A 16,746-nucleotide genomic window follows, 5' to 3' on the forward strand; every position below is an offset into this window, starting at 1 on the left:
ACTAGGATTAGTAATGTTCAGTAATTTGTTAAGGGGTTCATGAAAGTATTTTACATATTAGAATATAATGTATAGTATGAGACAACTTGGCTCCTGATAATGGTAGCTTAAACTTTAGCTACTTCATATTTTGTTAGTCGAAGGCTTTTGTATATCAAACCTAATAAAGTTGAATATACTAATAGAAAATAGTAATTCACACTAACCTTAAACACACACACACACACACACACACACACAAAAAAAAAAAAAAAAAAAAAAAAACTTGGAAAATAAGTGTGTAACCCAACTGATGGCCAGGCTTATTTATAGCAGTGACAAGCAACAGCTGATGCTCCTCTTAAATATACAGATGTTGTCACTGAACAATTGCATTAGCGATATACTCCTCCAGATATGTTTGAATAGGGTAATTAAACAGTATCTCAGTGTTCATCCTTCTTTACCGGCTGGGTGATAAAGAAAAATATATATTAGGTATTTTCAGTTTTAATATCAAACCACAAAAAAATATTTATACAGTGTGACCAAAGGCAACATGAGCCAGAACACCATCGGCTCTCTCCAATCTCTAGGCTGGTGGTTGAACACATTCTCACCTCACAAGATTGATCTCCCTGCTCATGATCAACAGTTTAGCCAAAATACACTCAAAATTGCATCTTTAACTGAATTAAAACATATTGACCATAAGATCCAGTGACCTTCCAATATAATGCAGCAATTGAGAAAGTTGTGAAAAGAATTATCACCAACTCAGAAAAGTCAAACAGTGATAAAAACTGTGTAAATTATGTGTAAAGTCATATGGAGTGAGGGAAACATAAGGGAATGTGAATGTAAACTGAGGGTCAGAGATATAGAAGAAAAGAAGCACTGACAAAAATATAAATGCAATATCTAGGAGATTGATTCCCTAATAAAATGTCACTTAACAGCTATCAATTTGGCTTCCCAAAACTGTGTTAGGGTTTCCCACTCAAACACTTGATGCATGGTTCATCCAAGCTTGCAAATCACATGAGCACTTCCTTCAAAGTCAAAGAACAACCAATCTGAAAATGAATTTGATAAATTAGCTTGGTAATGTATCTGCCATTCATTCTATAATGCACTTTACACTCCTGAATTGGAATAGTCTGCTCTTTATTAAGAGTTCTGAAATCTAAATAGTTCAATCAAGCAATCAATCTGATTTTATGAAAGATAACTGCAGTAACTTTCTTGAAAACAGTAGTCCTTTAACTCATTACAATCACTGCTCAGTTCAATCATTGCTGCATTATTTCCTTTCTATAGCTATTACGATACACACAGCCTGTCTGACTTTAAACCAACATATGTTTTGTTTCAAAATGTCCAACACAACCATATATGCTAAGAGTCTTAGTCATTCCAAACCTACTTTACATATACTTCAGATCCCAACTTGATGATGCATAGTATACATGAGACACCAACTTGCAACTTACCTTACAAGGAGAGGCCTTCGGTATAGTGACGTGGAGAAGTGATTTTTCCAACTGGAAAGAAATCCAGCCATAAAATAATCTTCCATAAGAACCTATAGTACTCAATATTCAGTTAGTCACAAAAAAGTGATTAACTTATTATGTAAATATATTCCTTTATGAATCAATTACTCAAAGACCAGGAGGAAAATAGTTGAGCATAAAATTTTGTACAGTAGAAATAATTATAGTCCATTCACTTGAGCTAGATCACCCCATTAGTGGCTCAAATCCCCCATCCAACCCTGCCCTCAAGACTTACATTTGTTTTTGCGCTTGGAGGCAGTGAGAGCCTTCTTGATCATGGTCCAGTCATCCACGATGTCTGGCTCACGCAGCATGTACACGATGTACGGCCCCGCTACCGTGGTTGGCTTCTTCCTCTTGTGGTCTGTAGAGCTGTTTGAGCCCTGTTGAAAAAAATGTTGGTTTGTTATAGCAACTGAAAGGATGGCTGATAAATAATTCTAAAAATGCCTGTACTTAATACTATTACTATTGGGGTACAAACATTGACGAGACAAATCAAACACGGGATAATTATAGGCAGTGGATGATGACTCCAAACAACAACAGGATCTTAAAATAACAGGTCTATGAAGGTGATTCAACCTAACATTCACAAGACTAAGAATTTATTGCCCATTAATAGCCAGAAAATGACAAAAATAATGACTACTGAACTTATCTTGAGCTCCTAGAAATATATGAACGGAGAATTAAACACACACACACACATGTACAGGGGAGTGCTTACCTGTCTGTGCCTGCGTCGCTTCCTGTGTAGGTTCTGTTCCGCCCAAACTTGGCTCGTCACGTCCACATTGTTGCGATCCTCCTCCAGCCGACGGATTTTGTCCTCGAGTTCACTCTCTATCAAGTCCCACAGCATCACCTTCTCATTCTGATGGTGAGGTGAGTAAAGTTCAGATTTGTGTGAAAGTGAATTGATACAGTATGATTCATTTAGCATAATGTATATATAGAAAAAATGTTGCTGTACTTTTATCTTACAGCAAGGGAGGCAACTCAAGGGCAAAAAGCAAAATCAGCAACAAAAAAGCCCACTAGATGCTGCTCTGACAAAAGGGAAAAGAATGGCCCCAGATGAGAGGTCAGTTTCAGATGGAGAGGTGTCTTGGTACTCTCCTCTACCTGTGAGTTTACTGCATTCAATTACATATACAATTTATAGGAAAGTGAATATACATTTCTGGTACTTCAATGTGCATTGTAATATGAAGGACAGAAAGCAAAATTACAATATTACTATCGTGCAGCTATTATGATAAGCTCTGAGGGCTTAATTTTTCTACTTGAAGATAATTAGTAAAGTGAGAGATGTGGTAGATAGGTAGGTAAGTAGCTGTTAAAATAAGTTCTGTCTGAGGACTCAAATTTTATACTGGAAGATAAACGGTAAAGTGGAGTCGGTAGGTAAAGTATCATGACTCACCTCAAAATTCTGCATTGCCGCCGATTTCTCAGCCTCATATTTGTTGGTGATGTTTTGCAGGCGGAACTGACGGAGGACATAAGCCACCTCCAGCCTGACACGCCGCCCCTCCTGCAGCTCCTCCAGGGGAATGAGGTACTCGGCAGCTTCGCCCACCCTCACCTCCTCCAGCTTGGCCTCCACCTGTGTCACCCTCTCCCGATAGAGTCTGTGGGATTAGGTAAGTGTTAACATGTGTGGAGTGAGTGCTAGACAGTGATAGGAAATGTTATAGGCTAGATAGGATGAATGGCAAAGCAGTAAGAAATATAAACACAAGAAAAGTAAACAAGAATAATAAATAAAACAAGAAACTGTGTGGAGTAAGTGCTAGACAGTGATAGGAACGGTAATGGTATTGGTTCAAGTCAAGTGTACAGAGCTAGATCGACTGTATGGCAAAATGGTAATAAATATAAACACAAGAACAGTAAACAAAACAAATGAAACAAAAACAAGAAAAATTATATAAAAGATATAACTTCCTTAAAACCGTAATGAATTAGATAAATGGAATGGGAGATGAAGACAAGACACCTACATACCCATTCCTGTAGTCATCCAGAACAGTTCACATACTTATTGTTCTCGGAGGAGTGAAAACTGTCTCTCTAGGTCGGAAAGGTCGGTCAGGTACTCTCCTCGCCGTCGGTCACACTCCTCTTCGTCCAACTCTGCAAGGCAAAAGGCATAATAAATTTATCATTGCCGCAAAATATCTGGGTAAATGTGTAGTCAATAGTTCCTCAAAATATTGTATATGCCTCAAAATTACCACATACACCTTCACATTATGGTTATATGGCAAAAATAATGCTGTTTAATGATATGAAGGCACACTTGGCTACTAACTAACCTAACCTAACCATGCCAGTGTTGCTGATGTGTGACAGTCAGGGCGGCAGCTGCAGTTCAGGGTGCACCGTTTAGATTTGGTAATGTTAGATTTGCCTAGATTAGGTTAGTTTCTCATTATGTACACCTTCATATTATGGTTAAAGGACATGCAGTTTTGCCAAGTAACCATACTATGGGGGCATATATGGTATTTTGAGGTTGTGAGTAGAAGTACACATTTACCATTAGCTGTCTCCCCCAACCCATAACCCCACATTCGCTAAGATCCCTAAGCTAGTTAATGGACAGGTGAAGTCATTAGGAGTTGTAAAAATCAGTAACATTTGTCTCATTCACCTTAAGAATCACTATCGCAAAACATGTTATGGGAAAAAGAAATGGTTACTATTTAAAGCAGTTTTGTAACTAATGCACCCATCACGTGTAAAAACTTGTTAGCATTTGTGATTGTTGCACCATCACGCATAAGAACTGATTATAGTCTGTTCAGAGCATGAAGTCCATTCAGGGTGGAGCTGGTATCGTCGTTTACCTCTAGCCATGCTGCCAAATCAGCCTTCGTACATGCGTCTCTCTCTTATTTCCCATCCATGTGGTATTTGAAAGCGATATTTTATATATTCTGTATATAGTAAAGGAAGCTACATAGTACAATGAGTGTCCATGTTTAGGATTATAACAAGGATTTGTATAAATTCTATGACATGTGGCAGCGATTTTTTCCCATGTTGCCACGTTGTGGTGTTGGTAGTGGTGGTGGTCGGTGTGTCCCCCTAGGTCCCTCCCCCGGGTCGAGAGGGAGAGGGAGAGAGATAAACAGGTGGGTTGTGGGTGGATAGGCCGGGAGAGAGAGCTAATCTGATAATTGGCGGTCGAACTGGCAGCGCTGCACTCATGGGAATTCTGGAATCTGCCACACCTTGAACCGACTTCATGCTCCGAACAGACTATAGCATTGTAACTATTGCACCATTGAATGTAAAACCTGATTAAGCATTTTTGTAACCATTGGACCATCGCTCGTAGAAACTGATTAGCAATTTTGTAACTATTTCATCATTTCTCGTAAAAACTGATTTGTAATTTTGCAACTATTATCATCGCTTCTAAAAACTGATTAGCAATTTTGTAATTATTTCATCATTGCTCATAAAAACTGGTTAGCATTTCTGTGACTATTGCACCCATTATTATTTCAAGAGGAGAGTATCGAGACACCTCTCCTCCAGAAATTGATCACTCATCTAAACTTTTATTATAGGGGCAGTGATTAGCAGGCTTTTTTCTCATTGACCATATTATTTTTATTCCCTTGAGCTGCTTCCTTTACCATAAACAAAGTATACCCTCACCCCACCTCCTCCCATCCCCCGCTACTCACCAGAGGAATCATCCGACTCTGTGCCTTCTGAGGATATGGACTCATCAAGGGAACTGCGGTCACTATCGGAGTCCTGTTCCTCCTCGTTCTCAGTCTCGTGGTCCTCCCGTTCATTATCCCTGGCTCTCTTCACCCCTGGCATAGTGTCTCGGGCAGGCTTTTCCTCCTCTTCTATAAACCTCTGATACCTTGTACCGTTTCCTAGGTCCTTACTACTTGGTCTTTCTTCATCCGTATTCTCTATTTTCCTCTCTGTTTCCAGTTTTCCGCCAAGAATATTGTCCGTGTCTGTCTCTTGTTGATCCCGGTATAGTTTCCAGTTCCTTTGACGCCTTGTACAGTTTCCTAGGTCCTTACTCCTTGATCTTCCTTCCTCGGTATTCTCTGTTTTTCCCTCCGTTTCCAGTTTTCCGCCAAGATTGTTTCCATATGGCTCAGTTTTATATTGTCTGTGTCTTTATCTCTTATCCCGGCATAGTTTACAGTTTCTTTGAGGCCTTGTATTGCTTCCTAGGTCCTTACTCCTTGATCTTCCTTCCTCTGTATTCTCTATTTTTCCCTCCGTTTCCAGTTTTCCACCAAGGTTGTTTCCATATGGCTCAGTTTTATATTTTCTGTGTCTTTATCTCTTATCCCGGTATAGTTTCCAGTTCCTTTGAGGCCTTGTACAGTTTCCTAGGTCCTTACTCCTTCACCTGTGTTCTCTATTTTTCCCTCCGTTTCCAGTTTTCCACCAAGGTTGTTTCCATATGGCTCACTTTCATACTATCTGTGTCTTCATGTCTTGCTAATCCCAGTACAGATTTTAGTTCATTTGAGGCCTTGTACAGTTTCCTCAATCTTCCTTGCTCGGTATTCTCAATTTTTCCCTCCGTTTCCAGTTTCCCGCCAAGGTTGTTTCCATATGGGTCACTTTCATTCTATCTGTGTCTTCATGTCTTGTTGATCCCGGTACAGATTTTAATTCCCTGCCTTCCCTCTCCTTCCTGTGAATTGTGCAACCGGTACTTATTTATCCTCGTTTTCTAGGCCACCTCCTCCTTTCTATTCCCTTCAGCTTCTCTCTGTCCCCCTCAGCAGGCACTCTCACTGGTTGGGAGGAAGGAGGAGGACATAATAGTCGCCAGTTCGGCACTCAGTAGGGCCAGGGAAGGCACAAACAGTCCCTGGCGCCAAAAATTACTGGTGGCGGGTCAACGCTCTTCCCTCTTTGAACGGAAGGTAAACACTGGGCTTTCTAGCGGCGCGATCTTCTTCCTCCTCCTCCTCTTCTTCTTCTTCTTTCTCTATTTTCTTTTAATTCTTCTATCTTGTTCCTCCTCATTTTGTTCTTTCGTTGGCCTATGACTCCGATATTTCACAATGCACTGGGCTCGTTCTTTTTTTATTTTTTTCGTAATTGCTCTCCCCAGCAATCACATATACGTACTATAAATATACGTGTTGTTAAGTTGACGGTTTGGCAACTTAATTATACGTACCTAATACACGTAGCTATAGTACGTAATCAAGGTAAAGAGTACGTAACCACGTTCTGGAATCTTCTAGACCGTTGTGGTACGTACGTGAACTCCCAGGTACGTCCTATATTTCACTACGTAACTGACAATCCTTTTGCAATGCTTTGTGGATCATTTGAACGTTTTTCTCTTCGTTTCTCTAACGTTTCTTCAGCCTTACCACGCCCCCATCTTTGAACAACCCATTTGCTACATCCCATTAATTTTATGCTACGTTACTGCAATGTTTTTTTAGCTGTTTATTCTTTTTTCGTACTCTTTGCTTAGCACATGTACTAATAGTTGTATAATCACACACTGTCCTGCCTGGGGGTTGGGATGTCATGTGTTCCTCCCTTCTCCCTTGTTGTTTACCTGCAACAATAAATTATCAATCAATCAATCAGTCTTACTTTTTTATCTTTTTTTATACCTGTATCGCTTTCTATCGCTTCCTAGGACCACCTCGATTCTTCTTCGTACAACAACACCGCCCCCTCCCTTGTTGTGCTTTCCTTCCTACCATTGTATAATCACACTCTGTCCTGCCTGGGGGTTGGGATGGCATGTTCCTCCCTTCTCCCTTGTTGTTTACCTGCAACAATAAACTATCAATCAACATATCCTTGGTAAACGTATCGGGCTCACATTAAGACTATTTCCCAAGGCCACAGAGAAAATTAACCGGATTTTTAGTGGGGACTATGCCGTTCAAGATGCTGAAGTGTGGTAAAATTATCACCAGAGCATCGCAAGACAGTCCATGGAAATCCCAGCAGCTTCCTACGAACTTGTGCGCGCGAAATGTATTAATTTTGCTTCCCCGTTTTCTTTTGTTTCCTTCCCTTTCACAGCGTATACTTTGGTCTTTTTGCACTCCCCTTTTTCGGCCTTTTGTTTGCTTTCTACTACTTCTTTTTCATCTTCCTCTTCTTGATCCTCTTTTCTGCTTATTCACACACACAATTTTAGCTTTTCAGCGGCGTAAACTATCTATATATTTCCTCTCTAAAATACGCTATCGCTCTAACCTACTTTTTATTACTTTATTTCTCCATTTTGTTGCTTAATTCACCTCTTCTCGATCCTTTTCCCTGGTTTTATCCAAGCATTTGCCCCTTTTCCATGTTAGCACCGTGTTTGAAAGCGTTTTGTTAGCTTCATATATACATTTTTTTTTCTCGCTTAAATCTCCCATTCTATATCCTTTTCTCTGATTTTATTCAAGCATTTGCCTCCTTTTCCATGTTAGCACCGTGTTTGAAAGCGTTTTGTTAGCTTGATATAGACATTTTTTTTCTTTTTTTTTCTTGCTTAATTATCATATTCTCGATCCTTTTCTCTGGTTTTATTCAAGCATTTGCCTCCCTTCCATGTTAGCACCGTGTTGGAAAGTCTTTTGTTAGCTTCTACATTTTTTCTTTATTTTCTTGCTTAATTCTCCTATTTTCTACCCCTTTCCTAGGTTTTATTTGCGCCCCTTCTTTGTGAGCACCGTACGTATATTAGAAATCCTTTTGTTAGCTTTACTGCATATTTTCAGTTTCCTGTTTATCGCCACGCAACCCTTTTCGTCCCACACGTAGCAGCGGACACAAAGAGAAGCCACATCCCGTTCAACAAAGACCTTTTACAACAGTCTGCGTTCTTTGTAATCATGTGGTTGCTTGAGATTACTATCGGTAAATAAGTACGGTATTTATAGGGGCATATATACGTCATTATAGCCGTGCGTGACTCACCACAGTGCTCCTCTTCCTTTCATTGGTGGGTTAATATGGCACTTGTTCCCTACCATTATACCTTTTTAGTTTAATGGTGCTACCTACAGATGTGTTAATAGCTGTACAATCACACGTGTATTGCCAGGGGGTTGGGATGCCAGGCTCCTCTCCCTTCTCCTTTGCTGTACACCTGCAACAATAAAAAATACACAAAAACAATAAAAAATACACAAAAAAATAAGACAATAAAATACACACTAAATAAAAAATACACAAAAAATAAGACAATAAAATACACAAAAACAATAAAAAATACACAAAAAAATGAGAATAAAATACACCCTAAATAAAAAATACACAAAAAATAAGACTGACAGAAGACAAATAAGAGGCAGTAGGCCTATCAATCAATCAAATCACTATTCCGAGATGCAGGTATACTGTGACATCAAGGTTCCCACATTTTGCTTCCCCCAACCCTTAAAAAGAGGATGATCAGCTGGGTGTGCTGCGCTCCTGCCTGGCCTGGGATTCGAACCCGGGCCCGTGCTAACATCTATTCGTATATACAAGACCATTCGTGATTTTTGTGTTGGCATAAACTGGATGTAGGCTACTTTAGTATTTGAAAACTGAACACAAACTCAAATCAGCAAAAATAACCCTTGTATATATCCTATTTTTCCTGTGATTTTTTTTTTGATTGATTGATTGATAGTTTATTGTTGCAGGTAAACAACAAGGGAGAAGGGAGGAACATGCCATCCCAACCCCCAGGCAGGACAGAGTGTGATTATACAACTATTAATACATGTGTAGGTAGCACCATGAAATTAAAAAGATACAATGGTAGGAAAAGCAAAGCACAACAGGGGGGGCCTCCCGTGGACCCCAATACAATAAAAAAATGGACGGAGGGAGAACATTAAGCACTAGATGGAATGAATACAGAGATAGAGTAAATACTGTCTAAAAGTAAAAATACTGCAGTGATCACCTTGAGTAAATACTAGTCCTTAAAGTAAAATACTGCAGTGATCACAGCCTTGTTTTAACTTTAACTTCGACGGACAGGAAACAACGCATACTTATATCGCCTCAGATCTAGAACTTCAAAGAATTATGATAATGTAACGTTTTTTATCAAGGTTGACACCCCACGTCAACCTTTTATCTCGACATTCTTCGAAGCACTCAACGTTATTTTGGTACACAACATGTCACGTACGTACGGGGTGGACAGCTCAGTCTGCTTCGAGTGATTGTAGTACGTAGAGATCTTGTCACCGTTATTCTTCAGCCGGGGGAAAGCCTTTCAAGGAAACGTCCAAATATATAACAATAATACCTCTTTCTCTATTAATAATAATGGTATACATATATCTCAAAATAACATGAAGACCAGCTGGAGTTCGGCAGTTCATGAATCATAAAAGAATACACAAAAAAATAAGACTAACAGAAGACAAATAAAAGGCAGTAGGCCTATTTTTCTATTTTACATATCATTTGCTTCGTGTCAGCTTGTTTATCAATGCATATAATACAATAAACAAACACGAAGCCGTTTATAACTTGTTTTACATCTCAGTTGCTTGGGAGTCTCGGCAGCTTGCTTATCTTAAACTGAACAGAACGTTTTGGGCGCACGGGGAGCGTTCCCATTGGTTCGTAAGGCTGCGGACGACATAACTTGATACGATGACGCAACGTTTATACCGCGACTCTCGACCACATCCGAGGTGGTGGTCGTACCGACATTAGTTTTCCCTGGCAGTGCTCGTGGAACATACAGTGCATACTGGAGCCTCGCACCTTTGACCTCAGTTCTTAACTCGAAGCGGTGAACATATCATCTCTCTCCTCCATCGGGACTTCACAAATATTATGCAGCAGCCCGCAGACGCTAGACCCCGCCTGTGTGACTAGGAAAACAGTGCCGCAGAGAACTCCAATCACATCATATATTGTCTGCAACCCAACGCCCAGACTCAGCCACGACATGGAAATGAAAAGCGAGGTTATGAGCCCCGTTAGTGTCCTCAGCGGTGACCACCTGAAATACGCCCTCTCTGACGTCAACCCGAAGCATAGTAGTAAAGACTTCAGTGTTTGTGAAGAATTGTCAACAGGGCCCTACAAGGTGTCGTGGAAGGTAGAAAATGACAAAGAAAGAGTCAAGGTGGCGAGGGAAATACCATCGGCCAGCCGCAAGAGAGAACAAAGTATTACTCTGAAGAAATATGATGAAGGTAAACATTCACAGTAAAGCTTGAAATATTTTAGTGATGTTGCCTCTGTGCGTAGTTTTTATATTATTGTTTTGGCTCAGAAGTAGCCTACATGTATTATTATTAGTATTATTGTTGTTGATTAATGAACAGAATCCTTCGGTAAATCCCCCACATGTATTATTATTATTATTATTATTATTATTATTATTATTATTATTATTATTATTATTATTATTATTATTGTTGTTGTTGTTGATTAATGAACAGAATCCTTAGGTCAATCCACCCACCCTTCCCCCTCTCCCCCATATAATTAATTCTTAAGTTATTAAAAAAAATCAATACTTGGAAAGCTGTCAACCCGTCCCCCTCCCCCTCCCTCTCCCTCTCTCTGACGCACCTCGCCCCAGCAGTATACGTACAGCAAACGCGTTACATGAATGGTATGCAAGGTTTCCGCTTTGTATGCAACACTCAACATAGACAGGGTACACGTACGTACGACCAACGAAAGGAATTAAAAAAAAAAAGATAAGCAAAATAGTGAGTAAAGAGAAACTATACGAAACCGTGACGAGAGGAAATGAAAAAATGATGTAGAAATAAAACCGAGTCATTGAGATATCCGGTGGTATGATGCAACGCTCCCGAATGCACAAATTTTCCTGGCAAACGTTTTCGTCGGATCATGACAAACAACTATTTTTTTCTTCACCACAGATCAACAAAGGCTAGAGAATGTTCACTGGATCCGGTTGGCTTACGGATGAGACGTTCTTTAGACGAGTAGAGCGTATTTGAAGGAATACATATAGGAGGAAGAGAGGAAGTAAACGATTGAAAGGAATTAAGAGCGTGAAGGAAAAGTGAGCAAGGTTACAAAAGAGGGAGGCTAGAGAACGTTCGCTGTGTCCGGTTTGCTAACGGATGAGACGTTCTGTAGACGAGTATAGAGCGCATTTGAAGGTTACATATGGGAGGAGGAGAGGAAGTAAACGAATGAAGGGAAGGGCGTGATGGAAGAGAAAGATTACAAAAGAGGGAGGATACAGTACTTCTGGTGTGTCCGGATGAGACGTTCTGTAGACGATTAGAGCGGATTTGAGGGTTACGTATGGGAGGAAGAGAAGACATAAACGATTGAAGGGAGGAGCGTGATGAAAGAGTGAGAATTTAAAGGCTGCAATAGAGGGAGTGCTTTATCAAGGAGTACGATGCAACTTTAGATACTTAAGTCCGCGCATGTCTAGCTAAGAATCCGTGGGTCTACCGTCTATGTTCGACCCCCTCCTTGCCAGTCAGCTCACAGTCTACCTAGCCATTACTCCTCCCTTTCGGCAACCATGATGTCACGCTCTCCTTGTGTCCCGGGGTGTGTATAGTCTCATAATAATAATACTTCCATGATATAGTCTCTTTGGCTCTTACTCCACAAGGGCAAGGGCTGAGGTGAAGGAGATGAGCGCCGACGCAACGTGCAGCTATAGATGTGCCCCAAATTTACTTGCTATTATTATTATTATTATTATTATTATTATTATTATTATTATTATTATTATTATTATTATTATTATTATTATTGTACTTACAGAGATATCCAGAATGAACAAACAATAGACATGGCGTACCGTGACATCCAAACACTGAAGTCTCTCACTTTCTTCAACAGATGTTCGTTCTCCAGAGAGCAGTGTGTCCTCAGAGGGAACAAATGATGAGAAGATATCCCTGGGTTCTCCACCGTCCAAGAGGAGGAAAGTGTACTTGATGCCGCCCTTTCAAGACCCCGAGACCGAAAGAAAAAGGAGGAACGCCATCATTGCCTATCAGAACCGCCAACGGAGAAAAGGGTCAGTAGTGCATGGAGCCTCATGTACTGGTAGACCAGTGGTTCTCAGATTGGGATGTGTGGCAGGAATCTTGGAGTATGCGATGCTTGACTCGGCTAATACACTTGATTGATATAATTATGCATTGGTATGCTAATGTCAAAGGGGTGGGACATAGATTAACACTTTAAAGAGGTTTTGATTAACTGAAGTTTCCTTTAGACTAAAAATTCTTAATCGGTTTACAAAGTTTGGGAACCACTTGTCGCAATAGCATAGGCCATTGTCTATAGACGTTGACGCGTTGTGCTTAATGATCTGTTCAGTGTTATAGATATTCAAATACCCTCTTTGTTTTATTTACCGTATGCTAACCACCTTTCATTGGAAACCTTTAGAGAGATGGTGAGGATGGAAAGTCAACTGGAGAAACTGAGAAAGATCAACAAGGAAATAGAGAGCAGTTTACAGCACGTAACAGAAGAGCTGAGACAACGCCACGAGGAGCTGAGACGCATGCACACCCAGAACGCGGAGCTTCTGGAAGCCAAACGGACCTTAGAAACCCAAACGCGGTCTCAGCAGGAAAAGTTTTCGGTCATTCGGGAACACATCCTCCTCATCAATGGGAGTCTTGAGGAAGGAAACATTGCCAAGAGGTTCCTCGATGTGTTAAAAGAGCGCGTTGACGCTGCCTTCTCGGCGTGCGTCCTACATCAGTCCTCTGCTAACGCCTCATCATTCGTCACTATCACACCGCCGCCTGGCAGTACCTCACCACCCCCTGTAGGTTCTCCATCCTTCATGAACTCGATTCCTCCCCACCACAGGCCACCTCCCTCTCTGATACGAGTCGCACCCAGCACACCTGAGACCACTCCCAGTGTTAAATCAGAGAGGGCATGAATTTCAGGGGATTTCATGCATGTTTGGTTATTTATATATCATTCTGTCTGTCTATCTATCCTGGACACTATGTATTCAGTAATATAAAAGAATGTATTGGTTTGAAATTGAGTGATGGTTTTGTATTGCACTTGTATAAGTATTGGCATAGTAAAATAAATAACGCATCGAGGTCAGCGGGAAAGAGGACTTCATACCAAGACAAAAGGCAAATAGGGGACAAACGGTAAAGCTGCGTGTTGCTTCAGCTCTTATCTGTCTCACTCGCCTTTGAGTCCTAAACATTTCGGAGCCCAAACACACACATTTGATAAGCCTTCCATAGGAGTTTGGGAGCATATGCAGAGGTAGTTTCATGTCCCTTTTGGTAGTTTGATCATTCTTTTGTGCCATGAACCTACAAAAACACACATTTGACAAGGCTGTCGTAGGAGTTTGGGGCATTTGCTGAAGTAGTTTTATGACCCTTCAGGTAGCTTGATCATTCTCTTGTGCCATGAACCTGCAAAACACTCATTAGAAAGCGATTGATCTCCTTTTCGACCTTTGGAAATGGTTGATGTGAAAGGATTAAGCGTCCGCAGTCCAGTGTGGCATCATGGATATATTCCTTATAATCACTGCAAATGCGGAATAATAGATAGATAGATAGATAGGCTATGCTGAACGAAACTTTGATGTAACCGCCTCATACCTATTTTGTATTTCGTGGTTGTATTAAACAGAACTATGCTGTAACCTGTTCATATTTGTATTTTTATTCACCATTTGTTGTAATGTAGAAGGAAAGTGACTGGAGGTTGTATAGAGACAATAACATAACATTCAATAGTATGGTTTTCAGAGACTTGGGTTCCATTTTAATGTACTGAGACCGTCGTCCAAGCACACATTTGACAAGGCTTTCGTAGGAGTTGTCAGCATTTCCAGGGGTAGTTTAGTGTCCCTGGTGGTAGTTCGATCCTTCTTCTATACCAGAGTAGGCATTTCCAGGGGTAGTTTAATGTCCCTGGTGGTAGTTCGATCCCTCTTCTATACCAGAGTAGGCATTTCCAGGGGTGGTTTAGTGTCCCTGGTGGTAGTTCGATCCTTCTTCTATACCAGAGTAGGCATTTCCAGGGGTGGTTTAGTGTCCCTGGTGGTAGTTCGATCCTTCTTCTATACCAGAGTAGGCATTTCCAGGGGTGGTTTAGTGTCCCTGGTGGTAGTTCGATCCTTCTTCTGTACCAGAGTAGGCATTTCCAGGGGTAGTTTAGTGTCCCTGGTGGTAGTTCGATCCCTCTTCTATACCAGAGTAGGCATTTCCAGGGGTGGTTTAGTGTCCCTGGTGGTAGTTCGATCCTTCTTCTATACCAGAGTAGGCATTTCCAGGGGTGGTTTAGTGTCCCTGGTGGTAGTTCGATCCCTCTTCTATACCAGAGTAGGCATTTCCAGGGGTAGTTTAGTGTCCCTGGTAGTTCGATCCTCTTCTGTACCAGAGTAGGCATTTCCAGGGGTGGTTTAATGTCCCTGGTGGTAGTTCGATCCTTCTTCTATACCAGTGTAGGCATTTCCAGGGTGGTTTAGTGTCCTGGTGGTAGTTCGATCCTCTTCTATACCAGAGTAGGCATTTCAGGGGTAGTTTAATGTCCCTGGTGGTAGTTCGATCCCTCTTCTATACCAGGTAGGCATTTGGGTGGTTTAGTGTCCCTGGTGGTAGTTCGATCCCTCTTCTATACCAGAGTAGGCATTTCCAGGGGTGGTTTAGTGTCCCTGGTGGTAGTTCGATCCTTCTTCTATACCAGGGGTGGTTTAATGTCCCTGGTGGTAGTTCGATCCTTCTTCTGTACCAGAGTAGGCATTTCCAGGGGTGGTTTAATGTCCCTGGTGGTAGTTCGATCCTTCTTCTATACCAGAGTAGGCATTTCTAGGGGTGGTTTAGTGTCCCTGGTGGTAGTTCGATCCTTCTTCTGTACCAGAGTAGGCATTTCCAGGGGTGGTTTAATGTCCCTGGTGGTAGTTCGATCCTTCTTCTGTACCGTGAGAAGGCATTTCCAGGGGTAGTTTAATGTCCCTGGTGGTAGTTCGATCCTTCTTCTGTACCGTGAGAAGGCATTTCCAGGGGTAGTTTAGTGTCCCTGGTGGTAGTTCGATCCTTCTTCTGTACCGTGAGAAGGCATTTCCAGGGGTGGTTTAATGTCCCTGGTGGTAGTTCGATCCCTCTTCTATACCAGAGTAGGCATTTCCAGGGGTAGTTTAATGTCCCTGGTGGTAGTTCGATCCTTCTTCTGTACCGTGAGAAGGCATTTCCAGGGGTAGTTTAGTGTCCCTGGTGGTAGTTCGATCCTTCTTCTGTACCGTGAGAAGGCATTTCCAGGGGTGGTTTAATGTCCCTGGTGGTAGTTCGATCCCTCTTCTATACCAGAGTAGGCATTTCCAGGGGTAGTTTAGTGTCCCTGGTAGTAGTTCGATCCCTCTTCTGTACCAGAGTAGGCATTTCCAGGGGTGGTTTAGTGTCCCTGGTGGTAGTTCGATCCTTCTTCTATACCAGAGTAGGCATTTCCAGGGGTAGTTTAATGTCCCTGGTGGTAGTTCGATCCCTCTTCTATACCAGAGTAGGCATTTCCAGGGGTAGTTTAATGTCCCTGGTGGTAGTTCGATCCTTCTTCTATACCAGAGTAGGCATTTCCAGGGGTAGTTTAATGTCCCTGGTGGTAGTTCGATCCTTCTTCTGTACCTATAAAAAGACTAATTTGAATCTAACTGATCTTTTTATTTGCCTTCTGAAATATCTGATGCGAGAGGCGGAAGCATCTCAGAATACCAACCCAAAACGTGGCATTCAATAGTAAGATTTGCAGAGACTTGGGTTCCAATTCAATATGTTTGTCGATTTTATTTTATTTATATTCTTTCGATTTCTAATTCTATCTCTCATGGCACTCTTCCCAACGTCGGATAGTGTGATACCAATGAAAATAATAACACTAACAATAATATAATATAATGAAAGAGAAACTATAAGAGTAGGAGAGGATAAAATACAATGATGAATTACAATCCCATGAGCAAGGGTTGATTAATTTATGCCTCCCAACGCTGCATAGACAATGGAAGCGGTCTTGTATTATAGATTATCAGGTTTGGACATTTTTTTTCTTTTTTTTCTTATACTGGAAAATGAAACTTGTTATTAGCCTACCATTGTAAAGAAATGATAGGGTAGGAGAGAGAGAAGATAGGGAGGAGGAGAGGGAGCTAGGGGAGAAGCAGAGAGAGAGAGAGAGATTTACACAGATTTACACAGAAATTCAGACCATACAGAGAGAG

The 16,746-nt window shown here is 41.2% G+C and overlaps 2 protein-coding genes and 1 long non-coding RNA gene across 4 annotated transcripts; 2 read left to right on the top strand and 1 right to left on the bottom strand.

The window, feature by feature from the left end:
* Window positions 1–473: 473 nt before the first annotated feature.
* Window positions 474–6,463, bottom strand: LOC126996888 (breast cancer metastasis-suppressor 1-like protein). The gene is made up of 7 exons (XM_050857804.1): window positions 5,246–6,463; window positions 3,589–3,680; window positions 2,968–3,174; window positions 2,269–2,415; window positions 1,774–1,921; window positions 1,473–1,523; window positions 474–1,055 (listed from the first exon to the last, which is right to left on the bottom strand). The coding sequence occupies exons 1-6, from the start codon at window positions 5,385–5,387 to the stop codon at window positions 1,474–1,476; spliced, it is 786 nt and encodes a 261-aa protein (XP_050713761.1). The 5' UTR covers window positions 5,388–6,463; the 3' UTR covers window positions 474–1,055; window position 1,473.
* Window positions 5,843–14,183, top strand: LOC126996887 (uncharacterized). Of its 2 annotated transcripts, none has more exons than XR_007751706.1 (3): window positions 5,843–5,983; window positions 6,139–6,822; window positions 12,372–12,518. XR_007751706.1 is itself a non-coding variant. In XM_050857803.1 (3 exons), the coding sequence occupies exons 1-3, from the start codon at window positions 10,471–10,473 to the stop codon at window positions 13,435–13,437; spliced, it is 939 nt and encodes a 312-aa protein (XP_050713760.1). In that variant the 5' UTR covers window positions 10,101–10,470; the 3' UTR covers window positions 13,438–14,183. The 2 variants fall into 2 exon arrangements, 1 of the variants encoding a protein (XP_050713760.1); XM_050857803.1 differs by lacking the exons at window positions 5,843–5,983; window positions 6,139–6,822 and adding exons at window positions 10,101–10,720; window positions 12,930–14,183 and having other exon boundaries at window positions 12,372–12,552.
* Window positions 14,184–15,049: 866 nt separating this feature from the next.
* Window positions 15,050–16,179, top strand: LOC126997187 (uncharacterized). Its single transcript, XR_007751937.1, has 2 exons — window positions 15,050–15,100; window positions 15,905–16,179. It is a non-coding gene; the product is annotated as an uncharacterized LOC126997187 (long non-coding RNA).
* The last annotated feature ends 567 nt before the right edge of the window (window positions 16,180–16,746 follow it).

Source organism: Eriocheir sinensis, chromosome 11 (assembly GCF_024679095.1).
Source record: "Eriocheir sinensis breed Jianghai 21 chromosome 11, ASM2467909v1, whole genome shotgun sequence".
Taxonomy (NCBI): domain Eukaryota; kingdom Metazoa; phylum Arthropoda; class Malacostraca; order Decapoda; family Varunidae; genus Eriocheir; species Eriocheir sinensis.